General features: G+C 39.3%; 2 protein-coding genes across 4 annotated transcripts in view; both read right to left on the reverse strand.

Moving 5' to 3' along the window:
• The window catches only part of LOC137978982 (uncharacterized), a 6,013-nt gene extending 3,305 nt beyond the window's left edge, over window positions 1-2,708 (reverse strand). The window contains exons 1-3 of one of the 2 annotated variants that reach the window (XM_068826120.1): window positions 2,583-2,708; window positions 1,140-1,200; window positions 1-288 (exon numbers count right to left, since the gene is read on the reverse strand). The exon at window positions 1-288 is cut by the window's left edge and continues 21 nt beyond it. In XM_068826120.1, coding sequence (XP_068682221.1) covers window positions 1-288; window positions 1,140-1,200 — 349 coding nt within the window. In that variant the 5' untranslated portion in view covers window positions 2,583-2,708. Of the gene's footprint in view, window positions 289-1,139; window positions 1,201-2,081; window positions 2,138-2,582 lie in introns of those variants that run through there. The other variant, XM_068826121.1, reaches the window with a different exon arrangement.
• A 1,673-nt stretch (window positions 2,709-4,381) lies between these two features.
• LOC137978981 (DDB1- and CUL4-associated factor 4-like) overlaps window positions 4,382-15,000 on the reverse strand; it is a 13,979-nt gene continuing 3,360 nt past the window's right edge. Inside the window, exons 3-13 of one of the 2 annotated variants that reach the window (XM_068826119.1) lie at window positions 14,952-15,000; window positions 13,074-13,155; window positions 12,857-12,918; window positions 11,848-11,926; window positions 10,475-10,527; window positions 9,636-9,706; window positions 9,110-9,199; window positions 7,620-7,717; window positions 6,742-6,915; window positions 5,410-5,527; window positions 4,382-4,750 (exon numbers count right to left, since the gene is read on the reverse strand). The exon at window positions 14,952-15,000 is cut by the window's right edge and continues 28 nt beyond it. In XM_068826119.1, the coding sequence (XP_068682220.1) occupies window positions 4,554-4,750; window positions 5,410-5,527; window positions 6,742-6,915; window positions 7,620-7,717; window positions 9,110-9,199; window positions 9,636-9,706; window positions 10,475-10,527; window positions 11,848-11,926; window positions 12,857-12,918; window positions 13,074-13,155; window positions 14,952-15,000 (1,073 nt within the window). In that variant the 3' untranslated portion in view covers window positions 4,382-4,553. The remainder of the gene's footprint in view (window positions 4,751-5,409; window positions 5,528-6,741; window positions 6,916-7,619; window positions 7,718-9,109; window positions 9,200-9,635; window positions 9,707-10,474; window positions 10,528-11,847; window positions 11,927-12,856; window positions 12,919-13,073; window positions 13,156-14,951) is intronic. The other variant, XM_068826118.1, reaches the window with a different exon arrangement.

Here is a 15,000-nt window from a genome sequence, read left to right on the forward strand (position 1 = left end):
TGCAATTAGATTGTTGACATTTTGCCACTGTGCACTCCCAGCCATCTAATATCGTTGTCTTGTCGCATAATCGTTTCGTTTTCTCAAAATAATCACGTTGAGCACATTTACGAAATATAGTGTGATTACTTCCATCATTGTAGTACATGATATCATGATAAACCACGCACAACAAGTTCTCGCCGAAACAAACAACTGTTTCCGTGTTGTCTTTACAAGCTTTCTCTGCTTCCTCCATAGTATGTCCCTCACCGTCACAAGTTGGACATCTCAAAAATTGTAACCCACCTGTGAAAACAGCAAGAAACTGAGTGAAATTGCAACCTCTTTCCCAGCCGTGCATACGGCGGGGACCCCTGAAATTTGAATTGACCAATCGGAATTCAGCGAGCGGGAAAAACTGTGCTATCCGACGTCACGTCAATTGTTTGCAATTAAAGGGCTAGAAACCCATTTAAAAGATTTTGAAGCAACTTTGGTGCAAAAACTGGGTTGCCAGCGAGCGGCGATTTGGGCATCAGCTGTTGTGCTTTGGCTCTATTTGTGCTTTTTCGAACTATTTTAAGACGAATTCAGTCTGGTATTTTCGAATCACGTGTAAGAAGACGTCAAAACTGTATTTATTTGTGTTAACGTTGAGAAAAAAGACTTTGATGGTTTGGCCAGCCGAATTATAGTACACCACTAATAATCAAATCTACATTGTATCGGCGGCTCTTTCTTAAAATATTTAGTCATTTTGTAATTACGCCGATCAGATCAAGCCACTGATTCAACGTACACCGACCGGAAGATTATCCACGGTTGCTTGCTTCAAAACTCTGGAATTACAACTGGCCAATCAGGTGCCTCTCTAAAAATAGCTGCGCAGCTAAAATTAGCTTTTAAAAAACCATAATTGGAAGAGGCCTATGTATAGAGCGTTTTCACATGACGTCACGGCGGTCACGTTGGTGTTCCAAAACAAAGGAATGGCGGCGATGATGATGTACCAAACTAATCCTCCAGGAATTGAACTCTATTTTTATGCAAATGCTTTCTTTTGTTTCAGTAATCCAATATGGCTGCTGGTCACGTGAGTGAAAATCTCCTGCCTCACCCCTAGTACTCTGTTGCCCTCATTTGAAACTTTTCCGTACCTTGTGTGGTGTGGCCCACAATGAAACAGCACAAAGTCAGCAATCGAAAGAACATGATCATCTTTAGAAAAAACAAAACATGCAGAGAAATTAAGTCTACTAAATGATATTACAACTCATACCTCAGCATGGAAAGCATGGGACAAACAGCGAGGATCTGACAACTGAACAAGTTTTTTCTTTCCTTCAAGCGATTGCAGGGACAAATACTCAGTCGAAAAAAGTAAGCAAGTGGCAAAAACAAAAAGTCATTTTTATAATGTTCAAGATTTCTCAGTCTGCGAAGCTAACGTTTCGTGAACGCTTGTTTTTACCAGCAAGAACTTACCCAATGCATACATGTGAATTCCGCAGAGTTACGATGATGGAACTGTGACGAATTAAGTTAATGCGGAGTCGGCGAATTTTTTGTTCTTATGCTTTTTGTCGCCAACATTAAATGTAACATATATTTATGTAACATTTACAGCAAAACGGCAAGTTTCAGGGTAAAATTAACGTTTTGCTAAAAAACAAAGAAACTTGTTCGGTTTGATGAGCTAATTCTTCCTACTAGCCACAGCTATCAAGTAACTTCTCCAAAAAAACAACACCGGCAAAATTGTCGTAAGAGACTTTTCATGCTTTTACCCCGAGTTTCGCGTAAACGAAATGCTAGATGACTCTGCTGGCATAAGAAACAAACGCAACTTCAATAATGTTTTGATTGATCACTTGTGTCTTTTGTAAGAAGAAAGAAGTTAATTCGACTGGGTATTCGCTTGTAATAACCAGTCTTTTAACCTAACAGCCTCCAAGGGATTGTCTCACGTTCTGGCCCTGCTAAGAAAAAAGCGATGGCCATTTCTTGTACAGAAACGCTGCGCAGGACGGGCCGGCATCAAGATCGCCGCGCTTGAAACCTGAAACCTGAAACCTCAGCCTCGACCCACGAGGTTTTACCTGTTGTTTTAGCTTTGACTATGAGACGCATGTCGGGCATTTCTTCAAAGTATTTACTGTAGGATTTCTGCGGCCCCCAAAGCCTGGTTTATTCATGGAATTGAGTTCTCCGGCCTTTAAAAAAAACAATTTTCGCGACAGTTATTCCCATATTCAAGGGGAGAAAAACTCTCTTCGCATGTGGGACTGTTTTGAGCCAAGACACGCTCTCAAATAAACTAACCTCGCCCTCATTTGAACGTCAATCTGCATTCGGTACGTTACATGCACAAAATACGGTATGATCAACATTTATCTTACCACGTGAATTACATCATGCAAAGTTTGGCGTCGAATCAACTAAACTACTACGCAACTATGCCATGTTTTTCCAACAGCTTACAATCTATTTATAGGTTAAAGCTAAATAGTTGCCCCTTCATCAAATGGAACAAGTATTGTTCATGCAAACGATACCAAGATCTTCCTTTGCGAAATAACGGTCAGCCCAAGAAAACTTACCTTTTCTCTTTACTGTTAAGCGAAATCTGAACTCTGAAATGACGTTGCACTCAAATCACTTGTGTCTCCCTCGGTTTATTGACAGAATCTATCTTAAAGGTCAGCGAACCGATACCACTTCCACTACAAGAAAAGTACCCCAATTAAAAGACGTTAATCCCTCTCTTTAACGTATCGCTAATCCACGTATTGTTTATCGCTGGCAATTACTAGCGTTGCTTTCGTATTTTTCCATAATTAACCGAGCAGTTCTAGCAATAAAAAAAAATGGAATTATTGACAATTATTTAGTTATTTGCTGTGACTTGAGCGTTGAGTGCATCATATGGGGGTCTAAAGTCCACTTGGCGGCAATGCGAGATCGTCGCAAATTTAAGCCGGAAATAAAAGAAAAGCAGACATGGCTAGACGGAATTAAATTTTTTTTCACACAAAATCGACAGGAAACTGTGGCTTCTCTTATAAAACCAATGCACTGTTTTTACTGCTTTCATACCTCTTGTGGAAACGACGGCATATTTCTGTGAGCTTCAGTCACGCATGCCAGCTACCGGAGAATAGCTGGGCAAGTCGACTGCGGCCCTGCGTGATTAAAGCCGGCAGTTGCTGAAGTCAAGTTTGCAATCTTAGCAATGGCACGACTATCAGAGAACGCTTTGTACTAGGAGGAAATAACAATTTACCAAAGATGAAGCTTTCACGAGTCTGCGCCGCTTAACTGGAGCGATTGCGTTGAGGCGACAACCACGCAACTTAAGCCACGGCACGGTGGGAGGGGAATGTACAATCACGAAATCTCGGAAATCAGGAACCTTTTCAAATGAAAAATTCCCTCTGTATCTTCAGAAGAGAGAGGTTTTGTGGCACTGATTTTCACAGCCATTGTCCTATTTGCTATCTCGAAAACATACTAAAAGAACTAGGGCACGTTCTCGAAAGTCCCGAAACTTTTCGGGCCCGAAAACCCATTTGTGAAACTGCCAAACGAATGTTTTGGAAAGCTGATCTTTTAACACGTTTTCAGGGAAACAAACAAACAAAAAAAAATGGTTGTGAAGTTTGACAACTTAAATCCTCTCCGTTCCTGAGAAATAAAGGAATTGTGACACTCGAAAATGGCCCGTAAAGTTTCGGGACGTTCGAGAAACGGGCCCCAGCTTACTAAAACATGCAGATAGCAGGTTCTCAAGTGGCTGCTCGGGCACGAAATGTTAAGGGACTTAGAGAACAGTCCCCAGATCTCCTAAGTGTTTCTAAAGAAATTTGTTATGGCACGGGTCGTCCCCTTTTATGGTCAAAAATGTCTTGGATGGGGGGTTGGAAGCCACTTCAATAAACTGTGGAAATGGTCGAAAAATGACCTTTACGACAAATCGTCAGATATCCTAAAATAAAACTCTTGCGATCTCGGTCTGCTAGTTGCAGTTCCTGTACTAGATTACTGATGAAAATGTCCTTGTTCTTTCCTCTTTTGGGAAATATCCCTTACCTCTTGTCGCCGTCGTTTTCTTCTACATAACAGCAATTGGCCGAAGCGGAAAATACCGCAATACTCTTTGTTTGCCCACCCAAATTTTGCGTAAGCATTGTTTCTTGTTTCTCTTGGGACTTTGTTGTTTCTCTTGGGACTTACAATGGTCCCAAGAGAAAACAAAAACAATGCTTATTCAAAATTTGGGTGGACAAACAAAGAGTCTGGAGATAACTGCGCGTGCGTATGTCCTTTCTCTTATGCAACAAGTGTGAACTTCGTTATGCTTATGCTTATCAGTCGCAGAGTAAACCAGGCTTAAGTGCCACAGTACATTCAGCAGTTTCCACTGTTTTATTCCTTCTGTCTCCTTTTCCTCCTTATCTCTCCGATAACTCTAACGCCATTCCTTTAAGCCGCACATTGCCTGAACCTATTTGCTTTGGATAACACCTCTGCCATCGTTATTTTTTTCACCATGAAAACCAATCTCATGCTTTTCAAAACGAGCAGAAATAAATTGAGTTCTCAGCGCCATATAACAGTCCCGGCATGCCTCTCCCTACGCCCCATGCCTCTGAATAGTACAGCGCGGGAATTTGATTCAAAGATTTGTCCATAATTTCGGGAAATGGGATCGAGTGCAGTAGTTCACCACTTGCAATGCTCCATATACGCGTCACCGAATCTTGCCCGGCTGCAAAACAATGAAAAAACGCGGGAAAGGTAGCATGAAAGCAAGCAATAAATGAAGACTGTAAAGCTAGAATGTAGACCTGGACATAAACGCTATATAAAATTTAACCTACTCGTTTTTGATAGTTTTTCGATGTACCGTCTCGTTTTGCAGCGAACGGGAAATAACTGTAATAATAAACACTTAATGACTGGTCCCGAGATAAAGAGTTCATTTTGTTTCCCGAGAATCTCAATGTTTCCCCGAGGCGCAGCCGAGGGAAACATTGAAATTCGAGGGATCAGTCATTAAGTGATTTGTTATAAAGCACAAAAAGAAAAAAGTGCAATGGCATCATTAACGGTGGTCGTCGGTCAACATTCGCGGGTAACAGTGCACTGTTACCCTATGACGTCATACATTTTGCACTAGGTTGCCCGCTCAGAGACTTTTGGCGGGAAACAGTTTTATTGTTAGATGTCATGTGACCTCGAAGTAATCAATGAGAGCGCCGACTGTTGGGAGAACATATTCGGCTGTATAACAAACTTCATTGTATACGTTTAGTTTGAAACTGTTAAAATTACACCAAAGAACCACTTTGTTGTAGTCTTCATTAGCCTCCAGGTCAGAGACTAGAATGCAACGATGACAATACAAATGATTCAAATGGTTCTCACCTGCAAACATAAGAGATTCGGTTGGGTCCAAATAGAAGGGGAGCTTATGTGTGATCTCATTTACGTGCCCTCGATAATTCTGTACACATGCCTTGGCTCTGAGGTCCCACAATTTTAACTAAGAAAAAGTAAACATTGAGGAGTTAGACAAGTTAGTTTAGAAACCAATTTCTGCTGGTAAAGCGGCATTTAAAGCTCTAATATTGCCTAACGTGTAAATGCAGAATTGGTGGATAAACATGAAAGACTTGACATCGTCGGTCCCTTGGTCCATCTAATAGGGACCTTTAGATTCTACGACGAGGACGAGAACGAGTACGAGTTTTGACCGCCCGTTTTTAGCGAAAATACTAAAGAAATTTTTAACCCGTACGCTTAATCTTACTCTTTGTTAGCAGTATAGGTTGCTCAGTTATTCTTATCGCTGGTAACTGAGCCTTTTTGCTCATCAAAAAAGCCAAAACTGCTACCGTGTTGTTGACTTGTTTTGATACGATGACATTTTTGCAAAACCCTCGTACTAAAATGACGGCGGCATCACGTTTTTCCCGCCAAAATGACACTGGTTTGCGCGCGCTCACTGTTGCTCTTTGAGAAAATCTCGTACTCGTAGTCGTTCTCGTACTAGAATCTAAAGCTCTTTATTATTTCCATTACGGGAGCGAAAGGAAAGAAACACGGTTTTGAACACCAGCGTTTAAAGTGCTACTATGATAAAAAAAAATCACTTTTTTTCTTCAGATTTTGAAAGAGTGATTGCTTAATTAACGATTGAGTGGCAAAATTTTGAGCTTTGATTTTTATCCAAATGCTGTTGACTTTGAGTGTAAGTTTTGGATTTCAAAGTCTACCATTACTAACGTTCAAAACTGACCGATTGGACCTCAGAGGGTTAGATCTAGGGAAAAGTGATGTCATTTATTCACTAGCTTAAAATTTCAGCGTGTAAACACAGCTTATTATATATGCAAAACAAGAGTTTAAAAGTCTGAAAGCCCGAAACTCCCTGCTGCATATTAATTCATCTGCGTACACACACATTGCATTCTTAAACAATTGAGTCTGATATCAAGGCTTAAAACTTGGGTCACTTAATGTTTAGTTAACATAGTTTTGAAATCCAAAGAGAAATAGAAATTGAGTTTTTGGTCATAATAGCACTTAAGTCAGCAAGAATCAAGCAAGCTTTGGCATTGTTAGAAAAGAAATTCCGTGCCGATAAGACAGTTATTTACTCAAAGGTTTCCTCTTAAAGACGAAGGAAGTGAGAGTTCAAATAAGAATAGAAGAACACCCTGAGGCTGAAGTCCACACGGATTCTTAGCACCTTACCGATCCATTTAGTCCACTGGACAGCAGATAATTTTCGTCGCGCAGCGCGCGAATGCATGTGACAGAAGCCAGCTTTCCCTGCCTCATACACATAACTGGCCAATTAGATACTGTCGAACGTATATCGCACGTGCGTATACACCCGTCACGTGATCCGTTGTAAAGGAGGGGTCTCTGGTAAAAAAGAATGGCAAAAAGAACTTCAAGGCCAAATTTGCTTCCATTTTTCGTCCGATACAAACAATGTTGCTGTCTCGGAAATTATCCACCGTGTTTCTCGAGGGGCTTGAAATTGGTTAGCCTGGACACAGGCTTCTACTTGCTAAGAAATCACGGGCAAGTATAACGAAAAAATTATCTGTTGGTGCCTAGAATCTTTGCATGCTATCCCGACAAAGTTTCGACGCCTTTGCGCTTTTATTTTTCACTTTGTTACAAAGATATTTTTCAAAGGCGACGTTTGTCCTCGTACTACCATTTCAAACATCTACAGTAGGTAATTGGTAGTGTAACATTCATGTTACGTACCGGAAGTATAGTAACCGGACATTGCGAGTTCGCGTTTATGTCGCTAAGAACTTTGGGAATTGTTCCCTCATCTAGCTTCACGGTGGTATACGTGATCGGGCGTCTGACATTTGCCGACTGCAGACTGCCTACAAATAGCACTGATAAACATTATTTAAGTCTACGCACACATTTCAAATAGCGCTGATAAACATTATTTAACTTTAATAATTGTGATTTAGGGTTAGTCTGTAGTCTGCAAATGTCAGACACCCCATGCGATCGATATTTTAAGTATTCATTAAAATCGTTCATTTATCATTGGCATCCTGAATTATTATCTGAAGAAAACGCTGCAGGTAGCAACTTACACTCCAAGAGAACTCTTGCGCAAAGACGTCGCTTCCACATCGCATGCTAATTTGATGAGATGAATTTATGTCCCACAAAAGAAGCCCCTTGCTTGTTCCTAAAATTGATTTCATATTAAAGAACCGGTTAAGAAGACCGTGGGAGGGCTGTTGGCTCGAACATATGGAACCCCAGTCACACCCTTAGGAGTGACTCTGTCTAGTGATCTTACGTGGAACGATCATGTGAATGAGGCTATCAGGAAAGCCAATAAGAGACTATACTTCCTGGTTCTTCTCAAGAGAGCGGGAGTGAACCCTCATGATATTATCAACTTTTATTGCACTGTTGTTAGACCAGTTCTCGAATATTGTTCGCCTATTTTCCATCATGCTTTGCCCGAGTATCTTATCAATGATATCGAGCGAGTACAGAAGAGGGCGCTAAGCATCATTCTACCTGATTGTTCCTATAGTCTGTGCTTGAGTATTTATGATCTTGACACTTTGCGGTCTCGGCGCGAGGAACAGTGCCTTAAGTTGTTTAATGTAATCTCTGGTAACCACAAACTATCCCACTTACTTCCTCCAGATCATGTTAACCATTATAATCTAAGGAGAAATAGAAAGTACGACCTCCCGGGTGTGCGCACCAAGCGTTTTCAGCGGTCATTCATTCCGGCCATTTGTAGTATTTTAAATAAATTTAAATTAGTCATACTCATGTATCTTAACATAGTATATATAGCGTATCATTGTCAAATTTGTAAAGTATTATGCAATTCAGCCTTTTGGCTGCGAAGTAATTTTTTATTAAACTATCTATCTATCTATCTCTATCTACACCCACACTTACGGTCTTAACCCTTTCACTCCCAATAGTGCCACTTATAGATTTCACTCTGTCTAACGCCAGACGATTTTACTCGTCAATGGGGAACCCCACGGGGCTGAAAGGGTTTACAACAGCTAGATGCACTCAAAAACTATGTCCCCATTAATTAACCCTTTAACTCCCAATGGTGCCACTTATAGATTTTACTCTGTCTAACGCCAGACGATTTTACTCGTCAATGGGGAACCCCACGGGGCTGAAAGGGTTAAAAAACTCAGGTAGAACTTCGGACTTGCCGCTGTTGTCCTAAACTGTTTCTCAAGCTCCTTGAGGGGAGAAGACTCTCAATACTAAAACGCTGGTTGCAGATGCTGCCATCTATTCGTTATCAAAGTAGTGCATAGTTCTTAAGCCGAATATGATGCCCAACCAGTATAATTTAGCAACCTAGCCTTGGGCACGGCGTCAAAGCTAGTCTGCAAGCTCAGACCTTCCAATTAAAAAAAAACTGTCAACTCTTCAGCTGTTTCTTCATTTCCTGGAATGCAGGAGCAAGTCAGTGATCAATGAAATATGGAACACTAATGAACGAGGAATCGAATTTTTGAAATTTTTGAAGAGAGAACCAGAAGGGAATGCAGATCAGAACAGAACATCTGTTGTATGTAAATCTTACCAACACTGATTAAGTTGCTGAACTGTGGATTTCTACTCCAAGAATTGGTCCACACTGTACAACCTGGAACAGCGCATCCCCCAGTTTTATCTACAGTCATAATAAAAACAAAAAAACAACAACCACAGCATTAACTCAGCTCCCAAGCAATAGTGATGACAGTTACCAGGGTCAAGTTATATCAACTATGGTTTACTGGCCCTTTGCAACCTCGGGTTAACTTAAACCATATTTCAAACAACTTAGGCCAGAACACTGGCTCTTCAAGAAACAATGCCTTTGCAAGCAAACTCCTTGATGGCTGCTAACAACAAAGCTGGTACTTTGTTAGCCTAGCTGGCTAATCTCCTCCTTTTCTAGCCTAAACCAGATAATAATGTCTCATTTTCTGTTTTTTTTTGTGGGTGTCTAATTTGACCAATTATAATATTTTGGTGCCATTATAAATATCACCAGAATGAATTTTAAACAAAATGCAACAATTTCTTGAGAACTTAATTTACACAACAACAGGTTGGAAACTTACGCTGACCAAAACCATCAAGTTTAAAAAGCACTGTATCCCCTGACTTAATGCCATGTCCTAAATGAGAAACTCTAGGATATGGTAGTTTGTTAAAGAACAAATATTATCAATGAATGCTTCATGCAGGATTTTATATTCAAAACATAGGAGTCACTGATGATAAAAAGGTTTGCAGTGAGGAACTCCTACATTTATATTTCTCTCCAAACAATCATTAATAATTCATGAGCAAAACCACTTATCAGGTTTGACACATGTGCATGAGCTTTAAGCCTCATAACCTCGCCCTCATTCAAATTTTTTTTATAAAGCATACCAAAAAGCATACCAATAAGGTCTAACTACCAACTTGTTCGGACTCTTGAGGGACACGTTTTTTTGTGGAATGTTTTTGAAGCCTTTCAAAAACTCACTGAACTTGTTTTATTGAATCTAAAAACACTCAACTATGCCTCTCATTTTTAAACTTGATATAACACTGATGCTTGATTTTTAAACATTACTTAAAACTTGTATTTGTGATGTGTGTGAAAGGATGTGTGTACTACTTAACATTGGAGAACTGTATTTCTGCTCGTAATATTAATTTATCTTACTTTATCTTGCCTCCTAACACTTTTAGTTATTGCTTATTCTGGGGAAGTTGGTACCCAATATTAATTACGAATAATTAATGTATTCATTTTTTGTAAATTATTAATCTTAGGTTTTTGATATGCATAAATAAGATCTTGTTGTTCTTCTTCTCAGAGGGGAAGGGTGAATAGACTTGTGTGGTGCAGGGATGGTGTATAGCATACCATGGAGTAACCTTGGTAACCAAAATAAACAAAAGATACATGAAGTGGTCCCTTGTTGAAATATGGGGGCTCCACAAAAGTCCAGTGACTTTCTGAGAGAGGAAGAAAACACACAAAGAAAGTTGTAACAATATTGTAAAATTATAAACAGTACCAGTGCTCCTACCAAAACAAGAATACATCCATTGATTTGAGCAACTGGTTGAATGGTTTGTTAAAATTTTAGTTGTTGTCGTCAAACAGAAATTAAGTAATGGCTGCATCTTTAAGACATTAAAGTCTGCTTACGAGCCTAGAAGGCCCATCAGGCCAGCGCTTATCTCTGGTTTCTGTAGCATGAAGCGACTAGGAGTATTTCTACTCCCCCCTGGATGGGATGCCAGTCCATAGCAGGGTTACCCCCAGCATTAAATTTGCCGGTACCCATTTATACAACTGGGTGGAGAGAGGCACCGTGGGAGTAAAATGTCTTGCCCAAGAACACAACTCAATGTCCCCGGCCGGGACGCGAACCCGGACCACTCAATCCGGAATCGAGCGCACTAACCATGAGGCCACCACGCCTCCCACCTTTAAGACATTAAAATGAAGTAAATAAAAGGAAAGATAAAAAAAATCTATTCTTGCAATTTCACATTGCAGATTACACTACAATGTGCGAGTGAGAGAATTGTATTTATGAGTAACAATACAATTATAGTACATGATAACCAATACTGTAATAATTATTTTACAGTGGTAACAAAAAACAAGGTGGAACCCTGAAGCAGCTACATTATTCTTATCACTGGAAAGCAGGGCTAGCAAAGTGACCAGTGAGAGCATTTGCTTTTCACCAATGTGGCCTGGGTTGGATTCCCAGACTTGGCATCTTATGTGGGTTGAGTTGATTGGTTCTCTATGCTGTTCTGAGAGGTTTTTCTGTGGGTACTCTGGTTTTTCCCTCTCCTCAAAAACCAACATTTGATTTGATTGTTATGCACATTGCCACCAATAATAATAAAAATTAGTACCCCAGTGGTAGGAGACTCGACATTTAAATAAAGTTCATTCTTCTTCTTATTATTATTATTACTATTGATTATCATCATCATCATCATCATCATCATCATCACTACCGTAATTGAAGTCTGAAGCATAAAGTTAAGCAATTTAGGTGCTTGTCTAATTAGGGAGACTGAAAATTAGCAAATCAAACTAATGAACATCAAATCAAATGTTGGCTCTTTAAAGAGAGGAGAAACTGCTTGGAGAAAAACCTCAGATTGAGCACTGAGCAAGGAAGCAATAAACACAACCCAGATATGAAGCAAACCCTAGTCTTGGGGTGTCAAGTTCTCTCACAAGTGTGGCAATGCTGTTCCCCTTATACAGCCAACAGCAATGTAACAAGAAAGCCAGTTAATTCATACCTGATCTTTCATCATAGAACAATGATGTGTGAGTTTAAGATTGCCATCTTCATCATCAGATAAACAATGACTCTGAACTCTGTAAAAAGAAAAAAAATGGAAAAAGACTTGTGTTAAGGAGGTCGTAAATGTAGGTTAGAAAACTGTCCAGGCCTGGGTTGCTTGAAGCATGGAAACCTATAGGTTTTGATACCTTTTAACCAACACTTAGCGCTAACCAGGCTTCAAGCAACTGGCCTCAAGACTCTAATTTTTCAGTTGTCCTTTTTGCCTGTCACTGAGCAAAAAAAAAATTAATATTGGTCTCCAATGTTATCTATAATAGAGAGATCAATAAACATTGAACAGCAAACGCCAGGCAGTTGCTTGTCAAAAAGCATGAAAATTCTCTTATTTTAACTCGCTTTCCCCTTTGGAGAATTTTCTTGATATCTGAAGCAAACAGTGGAGAAGTTAATTAAAATCAAACAAGTATCTTTGATTTATGGCAAAACGCAAGTTTCACCCTGACGTTTCCCATTTGCTGAAAATGCGATGCTGACAGAATCTCTCTAATAAAAACTAGCTAATCATTTACACTACTTGCAAATCGGTTACATTTATGTGGGGCTGAGCCTTACAATATCATTGTTTCATATATAGAAAACATAATAATTATTATGAATAACATTAGGAAATAACTTATAGAATATTATATTATGATGAAAATTACATAAACGTTTTAATAGCATTTTGTTCCAAAGCACATTACTGGAGAAAAAACTTTTTTTTAACCTCTGAGTTTAACACTGTTGCGCTAGGACGAAGAGAGACTACTATAAGGGTCGATAATGTTTTTTTCTCTGGGTACTCTGGTTTTTCCCTCTCCACAAATTTAACCAATATTTGATTTGATTTGAAAATTAGTGCTGTAGTAATGAATCCACTGGCACTTAAATAAAGTTACATGTATTATGATGATGATGATTATTATCATTATTATTAAACAGAAGGAGAAGCAAAAGCTTACATTTGCTTGCCTGTAAGTCCTGACTCACACAGCATCAAAAGATTCTCATGATTTGCATCAGGCTAATAATATATGAATGCAAAAATTAGAAAAATTTGAACTATTAGAGCAACTACCGGTAGGTGTTGTTGGATGACATGAGCTAATAGTGAAGTCCAATATTGAATGTGAAAAAAACAGAGGTCACACAAGTCATTAGACCCTGTACCCTAGTTACCTCTATTCTTGATACCATTGCTGTGCTTAGACTCAACTTCTGTTTGACTTTAAGCAAACAGGAAAGCTGCTCTAACATATCTCTGCAAACATATAGACACAATACACTTACATCAGCTGTTAAGGTTTAAATTTGTTCATATGAGAGGGCTGGCTTGGTGTCTGAGATCTCGGTTTTTCCAACCGGGATCTTGGTAAGTGGGTTGAGAATTTTGCCATATGAACACTTCATCCCGGTTACTGAGAGGAAAATAATACAATGCATTTTCGTGATAGAACGGACATTACCGAGTTTTAACCTCTTTTCTTTGATAATGAAGCTAAGAATAGTTTCATTTGACAGGCCTTCTGATAGGGTGCGATTAAAAAATGCAAATTATGCGATTTTTTCAGGGCAGATTGTGCGATTAGAAAGGCGAATTATGCGATAAATAATGTAAATTACGCGATTTTTTTCTCAGCAATTTTAAGCTTGTTTTATAAGGTTTCAGGTTAAGAAAAACAGTTTTTTGCTGCCCTAAAGACATTTTGAACACAAAGGAACAGTAATTATGTATCTCGATCGACATTAGTTGGGATAAATAAAAAAAATGAGGTCTTCTGCACTACCGGTGCACCACGTTAAAAGTTGAAAGGACACAGCTAACATGCCAAATGAATGATCAAGGTGCTTGTCAACCACGAACTTCCGAAGATGGTCAATCACAATAGGGCCATACCCCCATTTATACGAGAGAAAATAAGCCGCGGCTTTCTCTGGCCGCGGCTTACAGAAGACTCGAATGTTGACCCCGTATAAATGGTACAAAATCTATGTTCAAGTCTTTTTCAAGCCGCGGCTTATATTGACCTGGGAATATATATTCGTATAAATAGTTCGTTTTGCGTATTTTGCACCCCGTGGCCAGAGTAAGCCGCGGCTTACTTTCTCTCGTATAAAAGGCCCTAATATTGCACGATGAGAAAACCATCAGTCCATCGTCCACGTGGAGAGTACCTGTGAGGTACTTTCTTGCTCGATCGTGAGCCGTCAGATTGGGCGGAAGGTGGGAACTTCCTTCTTCGTCGAAGAAAAAGCTAGCGTTTTCACAACAAACTTATCCATGAGTAAGTTTTTATCAGTTTTCAGGAAAGAAACTACATTTTGCCGAAAAACTTAGAACTTCGCTTATTTTTCACCAATCTCTTCTATAAGAGAAGGCAACTGTGTCATTTCAGTGGTGTGTATATAAGGGCGTGTTTGTGTTGCACCAATAGAAGGAGACTCGTACCAGGTCCCCGACATGAAAAATAAAGCCTTGAACTTCGAATGTTTACGAAATCGAAGGTGACAAAGGTCTTTTAGCCTTTTTCCAAGATAAAGCATCTTAAAAATGGCGTATTTATGCAGGAATTGCTAAGAAACGTGTTGATTTATGTTTCATTTTATGAATGTTGTGCGTCCTTTTGTGAATTATGCGATTTTTCGTGAATTGTGCGATCGGATGCGATTTGAGGTCGATTGTGCGAAATCGCACCATCGCGTAATATCAGAAGGCCTGATTTGATAGTTGACATAAAGTCAAAAGAAATTTGAGGTTGCTTTAAACAAAGAAAATCAAGAAATTCTCGCCAGTCTTTTTCGTTAGATTTCATGCCTGAATGGTCGCGTCACAACTTTTTCAAATGTTTTATCTCAGAAAGCCGGCTGAAAGTTACCATATGAACAGAAACTAATTTTATCTTGGTAACCGAGCCAGCCCGGTCAACTCGGATCATACAATAGACAAATTTACAAAAACTTACAATACTTACATAACTACAGCACTTATTCACATATACAATACATAACCTAAATTACAGTACTTAAAACATACAATAATAGTATTATTATACTTGCTTTCTGGTAAGCTGAAAAGGCAGATGATTATACTCCCTCTGTTGAAGGC

The sequence above is a fragment of the Montipora foliosa genome, chromosome 12 (genome assembly GCF_036669935.1).
Source record: "Montipora foliosa isolate CH-2021 chromosome 12, ASM3666993v2, whole genome shotgun sequence".
Taxonomy (NCBI): Eukaryota; Metazoa; Cnidaria; class Anthozoa; order Scleractinia; family Acroporidae; genus Montipora; species Montipora foliosa.